The sequence below is a fragment of the Vicugna pacos genome, chromosome 15 (assembly GCF_048564905.1).
Source record: "Vicugna pacos chromosome 15, VicPac4, whole genome shotgun sequence".
NCBI classification, from domain to species: domain Eukaryota; kingdom Metazoa; phylum Chordata; class Mammalia; order Artiodactyla; family Camelidae; genus Vicugna; species Vicugna pacos.
The window spans coordinates 25,934,054-25,947,005 of NC_133001.1; the positions used below are offsets into that span (position 1 = coordinate 25,934,054).

The window sequence follows — 12,952 nt, forward strand, 5'->3', positions numbered from 1 at the left end:
CTGTAGGAAAAATAGGGGGCAGGGGGATTAGAGAGAGGGGGAAGAAGACAGAAGTATGAAGTTTCAAGAATTAGAATGGGAACATAACCTATTCTACAGAATTCCCCCAGGAAAATAACAAGATACAAAGAAGAATGGCCTGGCCACGTGACAGACCCAGAGAGGCTGATCCTTAGCTCCAGGGATCCAGGCCTCAGGAAAGATTTTCATGTTCAAGTATTATACAGGGTCAACAGAGGCACCTCCCTCCAAGGAACCATCAGAGCCTGCAAAACCAGCCTCCTGCCAGTGATGAGTGTAGAATGAAGATCCAAAGAAGCCTTCTTCAATAATCCTACCACTTGTAAGACGCTCCAGGATCTTTTGTAACATGGTTTGGTGAGAGGTGGGAGGAACACCAGCCCCAATAATAACTGATAGTGACTTTACGATGAAGGGCAATTGGGTCTGATTTAAATTTCACTTCGAAATTAAATAAATATTATTTCTTCATTGTAAATCACACCCGATACATCTACGCTTTGTTAATGAGGATTAAAATAGACAATGAGGATTAAAAAATAAAAACCTGTTAAAATAGTCTGAAATGTAAAATGGAAGAAATGTAAAATTATATATTTGTATCTGCATCTGAATTATAATTTTATTAAATTCCATACAGTAAATAATGTGATATAGTCCCACTGATATTTATGGTGTTTGAGCTCATAAGTTTTACCACTCTGCATCACCAATGGCTTTTGCAAATACATAGTCTCTCCCTCCAAAACAAATAACACCATCTTTCAAATAGAATTTCCATTTGTTCTTGCTTCGATGAATCTGTAAGTAGAAAAACAGCTGAAATTAATTAAATTTAGAAGGTAAAGGATTATCTACGTTTCTTTGCATATCCCATGGGATTGCTGTGATCCTAAATGGGAGTTCTTTAAAAATAAGACCTCCTCAAGATAGTCTGTTCATTCATTCAGCAAATATTTGCACTCCTATGTGTCAGATATTATTTTAGGCACTGGATATCTACTAGTTTTTTTAAAAAGGAAAGAGAAATATATATATATGTGTAATTTTTTTAGAAAGGAAAAAATTTCAGTCTCTGAAAAGTTGACATTTTAGTAAGGATGGGAGAAACAGACCTAATAAATATATAAACTACACAAAATATTAAAAGGCAGTAAATGTTATGGAAAATAGATCAGGAAAAGGAAGATCACAAACACAAAGGTTTACAATTTTAAATAGAAGAGTGAGGGTGAGCCTGACTTCTGAGGTAACATTTGAGTAAAGACTTTAAAAATATGAGGGGTAAAGCCAAGAAGACATTGACTACAGAGCATTCCAGATAAGGGAACAGAAGTCCTGACGAAGGGCATGCCTGGATTGCTCAAGAACAGCAAAGAGTTCAGGATGTCTGCAAAGGAATAAATAGAGAGGCTGTAGTTAATATTATCAGGGATAAAAAAAAAAAAGAGTGGTCTTTCATTGTGAAGAAGAAAGTCATAATACACTGAGCAAGGTCAGAAAATACACCTTATAATCTATCAGACTCTATTGGCTATTCTTTGGAGTCAATAAATCAGCCTGATACAGACAAAATAAAAACTAGAAAATCCTACTACCTTAAAAGGTAAGAAATCACACAATCATTGTTACTTCTGGGTAACCCACAAGTGACTATTTAAAAACCTTAGAAATGTATGATTTGAAGTCAAACATAAAAATTAAACCTAAAATTGTTGACTGCAAATAGTCAACAAGGACGAAAATCCTGTGACCAGTATTCAGATGCATTTCTGAAGCATAAGAAAATACAAAAGATAAACCCCCTATTTTTGTGGGGGGAAAAAAGTCCTAATAATGGAAAATTTGTTAGTTTGACTCCCAAATTTTCACTTGCACATACCTTTTTGTGTGTGTGTGTGTATATATTTTTTTCTTAATTGACATATAGTCAGTTTACAATGTTGTGTCAATTTCTGACACATAGCATAATGCTTCAGTCATATGTGGACATACATATATTTGTTTTCATATTCTTTTTCACCACAGATTACTATAAGATATTGAATATAGTTCCCTGTGCTATACAGTATGAACTTGTTTTCATCTGTTTTATATATTTAGCATCTGCAAATCTTGAACTCCCAATTTATCCCTTCCCACTCCCTTCCCCCACTGTAACCATGTTTGTTTTCTGTGTCTGTGAGTCTCTGTCTGCTTTGTAAATAAGTTTGCCTTTTTTCGTTTTTTAAGATTCCATATATAAGTGATATCATATGGTATTTTTCTTTTACTTTTCTGGCTTACTTCACTTAGAATGACAATTTCCAGGTCTATCCATGTTGCCTGGGAAACACGACAGTGATGACAGAATCCTTAACTCAACACAGATGATAAAATTTGACCAGAATTAGAGGAATATTAATAGCAGAAGCAACAATAACTCACCCTAGTATCTTTATCAAGTAACTACATTTATTCTACAAATGTAACAATGATGGTTCAATACTAGGAATTTACTAGTATAAAAACTGTATTACTAGACCCAAGGAGATAAATCATATAATCATCTCCAATGATGCTGAAAAAGCATTTAAGGAAACTCATGCATTTTAGTTTTTTTTTTAACTCAAAATAAGAAAGACCATATCCACAAACATACAGATACCCCTACCTCAGCCAAAAAGCCATGACTTATTGCTTAGTGGGGAAAATCCTCAAAGTATTTCCACTAAAGTCAGGATATAGACAAGAATACCCACTATTATCCAACTTTTCACTCTAGAAATACTAGCCAACACAATTAGACAAGAAGAAAGACCTCAAGATATAAAAACTGGAAAAGATGAAATAAATTTGCAGATGCAACGATTAGATGACTGAAAAACCTAAGATAATCAACTATAAATGACTAAGAATTCAGTATTGATAGAAAAATCAATATACAGAAGTTCATAGCCTTCATATATGCAAGCAACAGTTAGAAGATATAAAGGAAGAGCCCTTTACCATAACAACATAAGAGATAACATAGCTAAGGATACATTTTAAAAATACTTGATCTATTGGCACCATTCAGTACACTCTTTTCTTTGAAACATTTTCCTCACTGGGCTTCTTTAATACTCCTGGCTTTCCACATGACTCTGGCCACTCCTTAATTTTCTTTACTGATTCCTCCTACTCTTTCACCTCTCAACTTTAAAGTGTACCAGGACTCTTCTTTCTGTTTATATTCATTCTCTTGGTGATCTTATCTGATCTCATGACTTTAATCATCTATATGCTAATGACTCCCCAAATTTACATCTCTAGCTCACACCTCATCCTTAGACTCCAGATTCTCATCCACTGCTTCAGCACCTCTTTCTGAAAGTCCAATAAACATCTCAATCAAGTTTAAACCTAAGACACTGATATACTCTCCCCCAAACTTCACAGTCTTCCCCATCTCAGTGGGGAATGGTCACTCATCCAGACCAAAAACCTTGAGACAATCTTTATACCTCCTACTCACACCTCATATCCAGATCCATTAGCAAAGATTAGTTCTACCTACAAAGCATATTCATATTCCAACCACTTCTATCATCTCCACTATCAATACTCTTATCTAAGCCACCATCTCATCTTGCCTGGATTAATATGCCCATGACTAGTTTCTCTATTTTTACCCTTTTCCCCCTGTAGTCTACTCGAAACATGTAGCCAGAGTGGCCCTGTTAAAAACATAGACTAGATTATCATTTCTAAGCTCAAACTTCTCCAATGACTTTCAAAAATAAAGTCCTTAGAATGGACTATAAGATCCTGCTCCTCCCCTCACTAAGTGCTCTGGTTTCTTCACTGTTCCCCAAACACACAAGTATTCTTCTACCTCAGGACGTATGTATTTACTGTCTAAAATGATTACATCCAAGTATCCTCATGGTTCATTCTCTTACCTCCTTTCAATCTTTATCCTATCACAGTCTCAGTAAGGTCTCCCTTGGACATTGCATTAAAATTGCAGCCTACTCCTTAACATCATTACCAAATTCTATTAATTTAATGTGACTTCAATGAAAATCCAAAAGGGTTGGTTTTGAACCAACAAGGCGATTCCAAAGTCAATACAGAGCAATAAACAAGAATATCCAGGAAAACATTGGAAAAGAGTATGGTGGAAGCACTAACCCTACCAGATATTTAAAACCTCAGTAATTAAATCAATGTAGCACAGGCTAATGGAACAAAACAGAAAATCAAGAAGTACACTCAAATACATATAGAAATTTAGAGGATAATAAAGGAATCATTCTCTTATTAGTGGAGACAAAATAGACTTTTCAACAAGCAATGTTAAGAAAATTGGGTAGCCACTGTGGATAAAAAGGTGGAATCATGTGTCACATTATGTACCAAAATAAACACCCCAATCAATTAAGACTTACAATTGAAAAAAAAAAAAACAAAGAAATACTAGAAGAAAACATGTGTGAATCCCTTTAAAATTCTGAGGTAAGAAAGAACTTTCTATTCATGACTCAAAATTTAGAAGCCATAAAATAAAGGTTGGCAAATTCAACATCTGCATGAAAGAAAGAAAAAGCATTGAAAGCAAACAACTGTGGAAAAAGTATTTCTGCACGTACATACCAAGGGCTAATCTTCCCCTTAAATAATACAGAGCTCTTAGAAATAAATAAATTGACCAGTAATACAACTTTTTAAAACACAGACAAAAGTTATCAACAAGCAGTTCACATAAAAGTAAATTGAAGTGGCTTTTAAACACACAAAAAGTTAAAAATTTCACCAAGATACCATTTTTAACTTTTCATAATAGAAAAGATTCAAACATTTTATTATACTCTATTGACAAGTGTGTAGGAAAGAAGCACTCTCAAACACTGTAATAGGCGTATATACTGGAATATCCTCTAGGAGAGCATTCTGACAATATCTAATCAAATACATCTGCCCTTTGACCCAGTAATCCCATTTCTGGGGATTTATTTAGATAAAACTGCCCATATATGAAATGTTCTGTGTACATGGTCATTCAATAGCAAACAACTAAAAAATAATTCAAATATTCATCAGTAGAGAATCAGTTAAATAAATTTTAATAATTCTACAATGGAATATTATAGTTATAAAAATACTAGCACCAAGATCTCCAAGATATATTGTTAATCTCTTAAAAAGACAAGGTGAAAAATACAGTGTTGTCTATTCTACCCTTTAGGGCTTTGCTTGAGTGAGACTCTAAATATTAAGAAAGTAACATAACTGGTTACTTATTTACATTAAAGGCAATGACAGGGAGCCACTGGGAGGAAAAGCAAAATGGTGAAGGAGCGGGCAACAGACTTTTTTCATGGTATACCTTTTAGAGTTTTTAGATTTTTTAACAATGTGTATGCAGTACTTATTCAAAAAACAAAACATACATATAGAGAGAGAAAGAGATACTGTACTACACACTTAGTAATTATTAGCATCTAACGGACAAAGCCAGCTAAATTATTAAAGAAAATGCAACATATTTAAATAGTTTTACATTCTACTATAAGTAGTGTCCTATTTATAGCACAGAACACTCCCATCTGTAGTAAAAAGTTTCATTTCACCATTAACCTTCTGTATAATAGCTTTATTACTTTAAACTTTATATTAATCTTAGACATCCTGTACACCTCTGAAATAACATGTCCATACACTTAAACTAATTCTCACTCAGCATGTTGATCAGTGACCTTGGTTTAACCCTTTTCCATGCATATCTTAATCTTCTCACAACTTTTCCCCAACTGTCAACTTACAAATTTTAAAGGTAAATTCCATACAGTAATCAAAGCCAGAAAAAAACATACTTAAAAGAACAACAAATAAACCAAAACAAAAACCAAACAGATAAAATAGCTCTTCTTGAGGTTTAATGAGCAAGCAAATCACCTAGGGGTACTACTAAAATGCACATTCTGATCCAGTACAGGTAAGATTCAAAATCTTCATTTTTAAACACTCTCCCAGGGAAACTAATGCCACTGGTCTTCAAAACACACTAAGTAGCAAAGCACTTAAAAGACTACACCACTGAAGTCTTTCAATTTACTTGAGTTTGGTTATATTCAATATTTTTTGAAACAAGCCAACTAGTAACCAGAACTGGGAAGTTACGCTTTTATAAAGATTTACTGTAACAGTGGTCCCTCCCACTGTCCCTCCCACTCCACTTTGGTTACAGACACTTTCTCTTTGCTAACTATCTTCTGACTTCATTACTTTCTTTCAATAACTTTTTGTGGTTCCCCAATGCCTTAGTTTCCATTCAAATTTTTAGCATTGTTCTTAAAATATTCACTAATTAGAGTGCCCCCAGACAACTAGATTTGTTAACACTACACATCTATTATCACTCCTTCTATCTACCCTACAGGTTGTTTTAACAAGCAAAAGACAATGTATTAGAAAATACTTTGAAAAATTTAAAGCACTATGTAATTAATTACAAGCTATTTCCCACAATGCAGTACAACAAAGGATACTATATTCATAATAGTCAACAAAATTCTATGTGACTCTATGAAATGCATATATTATTTAGTGCCTTATAGTGCAAATACACTGCTAATAGAAAGCAATGTACTGTTTATAATAAACTAAATTGTTTTAAACTAAGACTAGTCCTTTTCCTATTACCTATTCCTTCTTATGCTTATGTTTACCAGCATCTAAATTGCCATTTTTCTATAGGAGAGAAAATGATCTTATTTTTAGAAAGAAGGATTTATTTTTATAGCAATTCAAAATACCATCCTCTGTCAACCTCAACGATAATGAAATTGTTACTGAAAAAATGTGGAAAAATGTTAATATGCATTAGTCATCAGGGAAATGCAAATCAAAACCATGATACCACCTCACACCCACTAGGATGGCTAGAATCAAAAACTCAGGTAACAAGAGTTAGTGAGAATGTGGAGCAATCTACGCCCTCATACACTCTGACGCGAATTAAAAATGGTACAGCCACTTTGGAAAACAGTCTGGTAGTGCCTCAAATTATTACCATAAGACCCAGGAATTCCACTCCTAGATATACACTAAGAAAAATGAAAACACACGCTCATAAAAGAAACTTATACTTAAATATTTATAGCAACATTCTTTATAATAGCCAAAAGGTCGAAACAACTCAAATATCCCTCAACAGATGACTGGATAAACAAAATGTGGGAGATCCATTCAATGGGCTGGTATTCATCAATAAAACGAATGAATAACTGTCACAAGCTATGATATGGATGAATCTTGAAATACTGTGTGAAGTAAAAGAAATCAGTCATAAAAGACCACATATTATATGATTCCTTTCATATGAAACTTCAGAATAGGAAAATCTAAAATGACAGGAAATGCATTAGTAGTTCTTTACTATTGGGAATGGGCATGGGAGGAAATGGGGCAATATGGGAGTGAAAACTAAAGGGTATAGGCTTTCTTTTAGAGGTGATGAAAACCTTTTAAAATTGGATGTGTTAATGGTTGCACATATCCATAGGTATACTAACAACCATTGAACTGTACACTTTAAATAGGTGAACTGCATAGTATGTGAATTATATCTCAAAGCTGCTAAAAATGTAAATATGAAGGAGTTATTGACAAAAAACTGACCATTCTACTATAAATCACAATAATAGTGTTTAAAATATTTTTAAAGCAAAGCCATACAGTAATTACTAAAAGTTTAGTTGCTAAAGTTTAGTTGGTACTAACTTAATTTCTAGGCTTGAAACCTCAGAGACACCTTCAACTCCCCCTGTCAATTATTCCCTAATGTCCAACTAGAACCAAGTCCCAGTGATTCTTCCATCATCATCTGCAACTCTTCCATGTTCTACATTGCCATCCTCAGTTTGGGCTCTGGTTACTTCCTGTACTATCCCTGTTCTTCTATTTGCCAAATTAGCAAATAAAGCCAGTTTTTAAACCCAATTACAACTTTCTCAATATCATCCTCAGAAGGTCCATCAAATCACATTTGAATTTCTCCTACAAGGATTCTGGATTTTCCAATCTGCTCCCACTTCTGTCCCCAACCCAGCCTCACTCACTAATATATTCAAAAGGAAAACATAAGGCAGGGCTGTCTCTTTACTGTCCCTTATACATTCTACATGCATTCATTCCCCTGCCTTTTATCAGGCTATTCTACTCTGAATGTCTACTCTTTACACTTCTCTTTATCCTACAAATCATTCAAGATGTATTTCAAAGTCCCACCTCAACCATGAAGGATTTGTGGAGAACTCCAACTACAAATGATTTCTTGCATTTCCTAGCCAATTTTAGGACTTACTGTCTGTGCCACATATCTCAGCATTTGATCTACATGCCACTCATCTTAGCATTTGATTTATATGCCATGTATTTTAGAATTTGATTTACCTGTCACATATTTTAGCTTTTGATTTACCTACCATCTTATTGTATGCCATTCTATTATTCCATACAGAAAAACATTTTGCTTCAATAAAAGATTGTCACTACTTAAGACAAGAACTATCACTTTCTGCTATCACTGAGAACCCACATAGCACAGTGTTAGACCCAAAATACATACCCAAAATTTACATAATTAATTAGCTATTTTGAGATTAATTCAACTAAACAGTAACTCACCATCATTTTGCTCATCTTTCTACTATAAATGCAATTAATAAACCCAAAGTCAAAAGGTGAATACAGTACCTTGTCATACTGACAGACAATTACATTATCCGTGTCAAACAGGTCTGGCACATCCTGCTCACTAACATCATCTCCAGAATTTAAAGGGTCCTAAAGATGAAAAATAGTCATATTAAGGAATGCCATGATGCTTTGAATTTTTTAAAGATAGAGGGACATATAGAAATAAAGGAATTTGGAGAGACAGATCAGTATTGCATTTAAAAGTCAAACAGGTGGAGTTTAGCTTAGTCACTTAATATCCACAAGACTGACTTTTGGCAAGTTACTAAAATTCCTCACATCTCAGTTTTCTCATTTGCAAAATGAAGATAGTAATAAGACTCATAGGGCAGTGGTAATGTTAAATAACATAAGGCAGGTAAGATTTAGTATAGTACCTGACACATATGTAAGGCCGCCATAAAGGGTAGTTAATACTACTTACAGGCTCCTTAATTATCACATTCCACAAAGATTTCACTGCATTTATTAGGATTAGGGAAAATACAATATGCTTCTGCTCTGGCTGCCTTCTTTACCTCCACTCCTATTCCTTAAATCTCCCACTATCTTTAGTTAAGACCAACAAATATAGTAGCTGATTCCTAAATACTTAATGCTGATTTAAATTAGTTAAAGATTAAAAGTTTAAATACTAGTATACAAATAAGTCTCATTTTAAAGACAAAAGACAGGGTTAATCTTGTTATTCCTCTTGGTTCCAAAGTATAATAAAGTACAAATGTTATAAATTTTTTTAAGTTTCAGTTCAAAAGTGATCCTCACCTCTTCCACAAGGTCTATTTGAGAGTCTTCATTATCACTACTGTCGGCAGCCGAATCTCCACTAGATATACTGTCAGCTTCTTCTTCAAGTACTTTCAGGTCTCCTGCATCGATAGTCCCTAGAAATTCGTTCTCATCTACATCTCTTGTACTTCCTATTTCATCATTGGAAGATGTATCTCCAGTTCCATCTACTTGAATTATCTCATTAATACCATCATCAGCTATTTGAATGCTCAAATCCATCTGAGAATTAGAAACCTAAGAGAAAAAAATGCAATACAGTTTTTCAAGCCAAACAAGGTGTATGAAACACTGAATCACAGAAATACAAAATTACTTAAATACTTCACAAGTGGCCACTTAAAATATATTTCTTCCATGTCAGATGATGTTTCCTAATTTTGAAAGCAAATGAGTTGAGTGCTTTCACATAATATTTACCTGTTTTTATATACACTACCTTAAATTTGTATGATACCTGTGAGGTTTGAAATATTTCAAACAATAATTCTATGCAGTAGAAAGGAAAAGTGACATTATGCTTAACGGATAAATAAAAAATACAAAGGACTGTACTAACTAGAATAAGCCAAACACAAAAGGACAAATATAAATCAAAACTGATAGAACTGAAAAGAGAAACAGACATATCTACAGTTATAGTTGGAGAATACAGCATTTCTCTCTCAATAAAGACTGAAATCCAGTAAGAAAAGAGAAAATGTGAACAACACAGTCAACCCACTTAACCTAATTGACATTTTAGAATATCCTCCCCCGAAAAAGCCAAATGCAGATTCTTCTCAAGAGCACAAAGAATGCTCACCAAGGTGTAGCATATTCCAGGCCATAAAACCAAACTTGGCAAATTTAACACACACAAAGTATGTTCTCTGAGCACAAAGGAATTACACCAGAAATCAGAAATTAAACCAGAAATATCTGGAAAAACCTCAAATATTTACAAATTAAACAACACATTTCTTTGACCCATGGGTCAAAGAATAAGTCACAAAGGAAATTAAAATATAATTTTAATTGAATGCAAGCAAAAAAATTACATTTCAAAACTTGAGATGAAGCTAAAGCAGTGCCTAGGGGGAATTTTTACTCTCTCATAATACTAGAAAAGAAGTAAGTCTCAAATCAATGGCCTAAAATCCCAGCTTAACAAACTAGAAAGATAAAACCAAATTAAGCTCAGAGCAAACAAGGAAATAAAAAAGATAAAAAGAAAAATACATAAAACTGAGAACAGGAAAAAAAAAAGTCAATTAGACCAAAAGTTCATCCCTTGAAAAGATCAATAAAAATGAAAACAACTGAGCCAGACTGCCAAAGAGAGAAGGGAAGCAAATAATAATAATTAAGGAAGAGGTGTCACCACAGATTCCAAAGACTTTAAAAGGATAAGGAAACTGTCTTAGATCATTTGGGCTGATAACAAAATACCATAGACTAGGTAGCTTATTAACAATAGAAATTTATTTTTCACAGTTCTGGAGGCTGGGAAGTCCAAAATCAAGACACCAGCAGATTTGATATCTGATGAGAGACCACTTTCTGGTTCATAAATGATGCCTTCTCACTGTGTCCTCATATAGCAGAGGGGCTAGACAGCCCTTTGGGTTCCCTTTTAAGGCAAATAATCTCATTAATGAGGACTCTACCCTCATGACCTAATCACCTCCCAAACTTCCCACTTCCTAATTATCACCTTTGGGGGTTAGGATTTAAACATAAATTTGAGGGGGTACATAAACATTCATACTAATAAAGTCAATTTACAAAAATTGTATAGCTGTATAGTAGCAATTAACAATTGGAAACTGAAATATAAGAACAGTACTATTTAAAGCAACAAGAGAAAAGGAACTCATCACATACAATGGATCCCCAATAAGATAACAAGCAGATTTCTCACCAGAAACTTTGAAGGCCAAAAGGCAGTGGTATGAATATATTTAATACTGACAGAAAAGACAGAACTGAGAATTTGGTATCTGGGAAAACTGTCCTGCAAGTAAGGCATTTCCAAATAAAAGCTGAAGGAATTTATCACCACTAGATCTACCCTGTGATATATACTAAAGTGAGTCCTTTAAATTGACATGAAAAGAAGCTAGACAGTAACCTGAAGCCACATAAAAACAAAGTTCTCTAGTAAAAGTAAATACAATGGCAAATATTAAAACCAGTATTACCATAACTTGGTTTGTAACTTTAATTTTTATCCCTCTATGAGATTTAAGAGTCAAAAGCATAAAAAATTATAGTTATAAATCTATATTAAAGAGTACACAATATATAAAGATGTAATTTGGGACATCAATAATATAAAGTGGGGGAAGGCAGAGCTGAAAAGGAACAGTTTTTATATGAAGTTAAAGTTGAGTTGGTATCAGTTCAAAATAGATTGTTAAAACTTTAAGATGCTATATGTAATCTCCATTGTAACCACAAAGAAAATATCTAGAGGGTACACACAAAAGGAAATGAAAAAAGGAATCAAAGTATGTCATTACAAAAAAATTAAACACAAAAGAAAGTAGTAAGGGAGGAAATGAGGGACAAAAAAGCTGAAAGACACACAGAAAATAACAAAATGGCAAGAGTAACTTCTCCCCATCAGTAATTACTTTAAATATAAATGGATTAAACTCCCCAATCAAAAGAGACAGATTGGCAGAATGAATAAAAACAGTATGCAACTATATGTTGTCTATAATAGACTCACTTTAGATCTAAGGACACAAATAGATTGAAAGTAAAACGATGGAAAAAAGATATTCCATGCAAATAGTAACCAAAAGAGTTGGAATAGCTATACTGCTATTAGATAAAACAGACTTTAACTCAAACACTGTTACAGGATACAAAGAAAAACATTATATAATGATAAAAGAATCAATTCACCAAGAAGATATAATAATTACAAACGTATACGCAACAAACATCAACACTCCTAAATATATGTAACAAAAAGAGAGAAATAGACAGCTGTACAAGAATGGTAGAAACTTCAACACTCTACTTTCAATAGTGAATAGAAGCACCAGACAGAATACCAGTAAGAAAATAAATAACCTGAACACAATACACCAACTGTACCTAACATATACAAAATATGCTACCCAACAATAGTACGATACACATTTTTCCCAAGAACACACAGAACATTCTTCAGGATAGTCCGTAAGTTAGGCCACAAAACAAACAATAATAATCCTAATTTTAAATGAAATCATACAAAGCATGTTTTCTGATTACCATGGAATGAATCTACAAATTAACAGCAGAAGGAAAACTGGAAAATCCATAAGATGTGGAAGTTAAACAACAGTCTCATTAAAAAATTAATGGGTCAAAAAAGAAATCAAAAATACCAAAATCTTTTACAAAAGATAAAAAATATCTTGGAACAAATGAAAATGAAAAC

The 12,952-nt window shown here is 33.4% G+C and overlaps 1 protein-coding gene across 2 annotated transcripts in view; it reads right to left on the minus strand.

Annotated features, from left to right (window-relative positions):
* Nucleotides 1-589: 589 nt before the first annotated feature.
* Nucleotides 590-12,952, minus strand: part of GTF2A1L (general transcription factor IIA subunit 1 like) — a 46,019-nt gene continuing 33,656 nt past the window's right edge. For both annotated transcript variants that reach the window (XM_072937762.1, XM_072937763.1), the window contains exons 7-9: nt 9,511-9,771; nt 8,743-8,832; nt 590-822 (exon numbers count right to left, since the gene is read on the minus strand). In XM_072937762.1, coding sequence (XP_072793863.1) covers nt 715-822; nt 8,743-8,832; nt 9,511-9,771 — 459 coding nt within the window. In that variant the 3' untranslated portion in view covers nt 590-714. The remainder of the gene's footprint in view (nt 823-8,742; nt 8,833-9,510; nt 9,772-12,952) is intronic.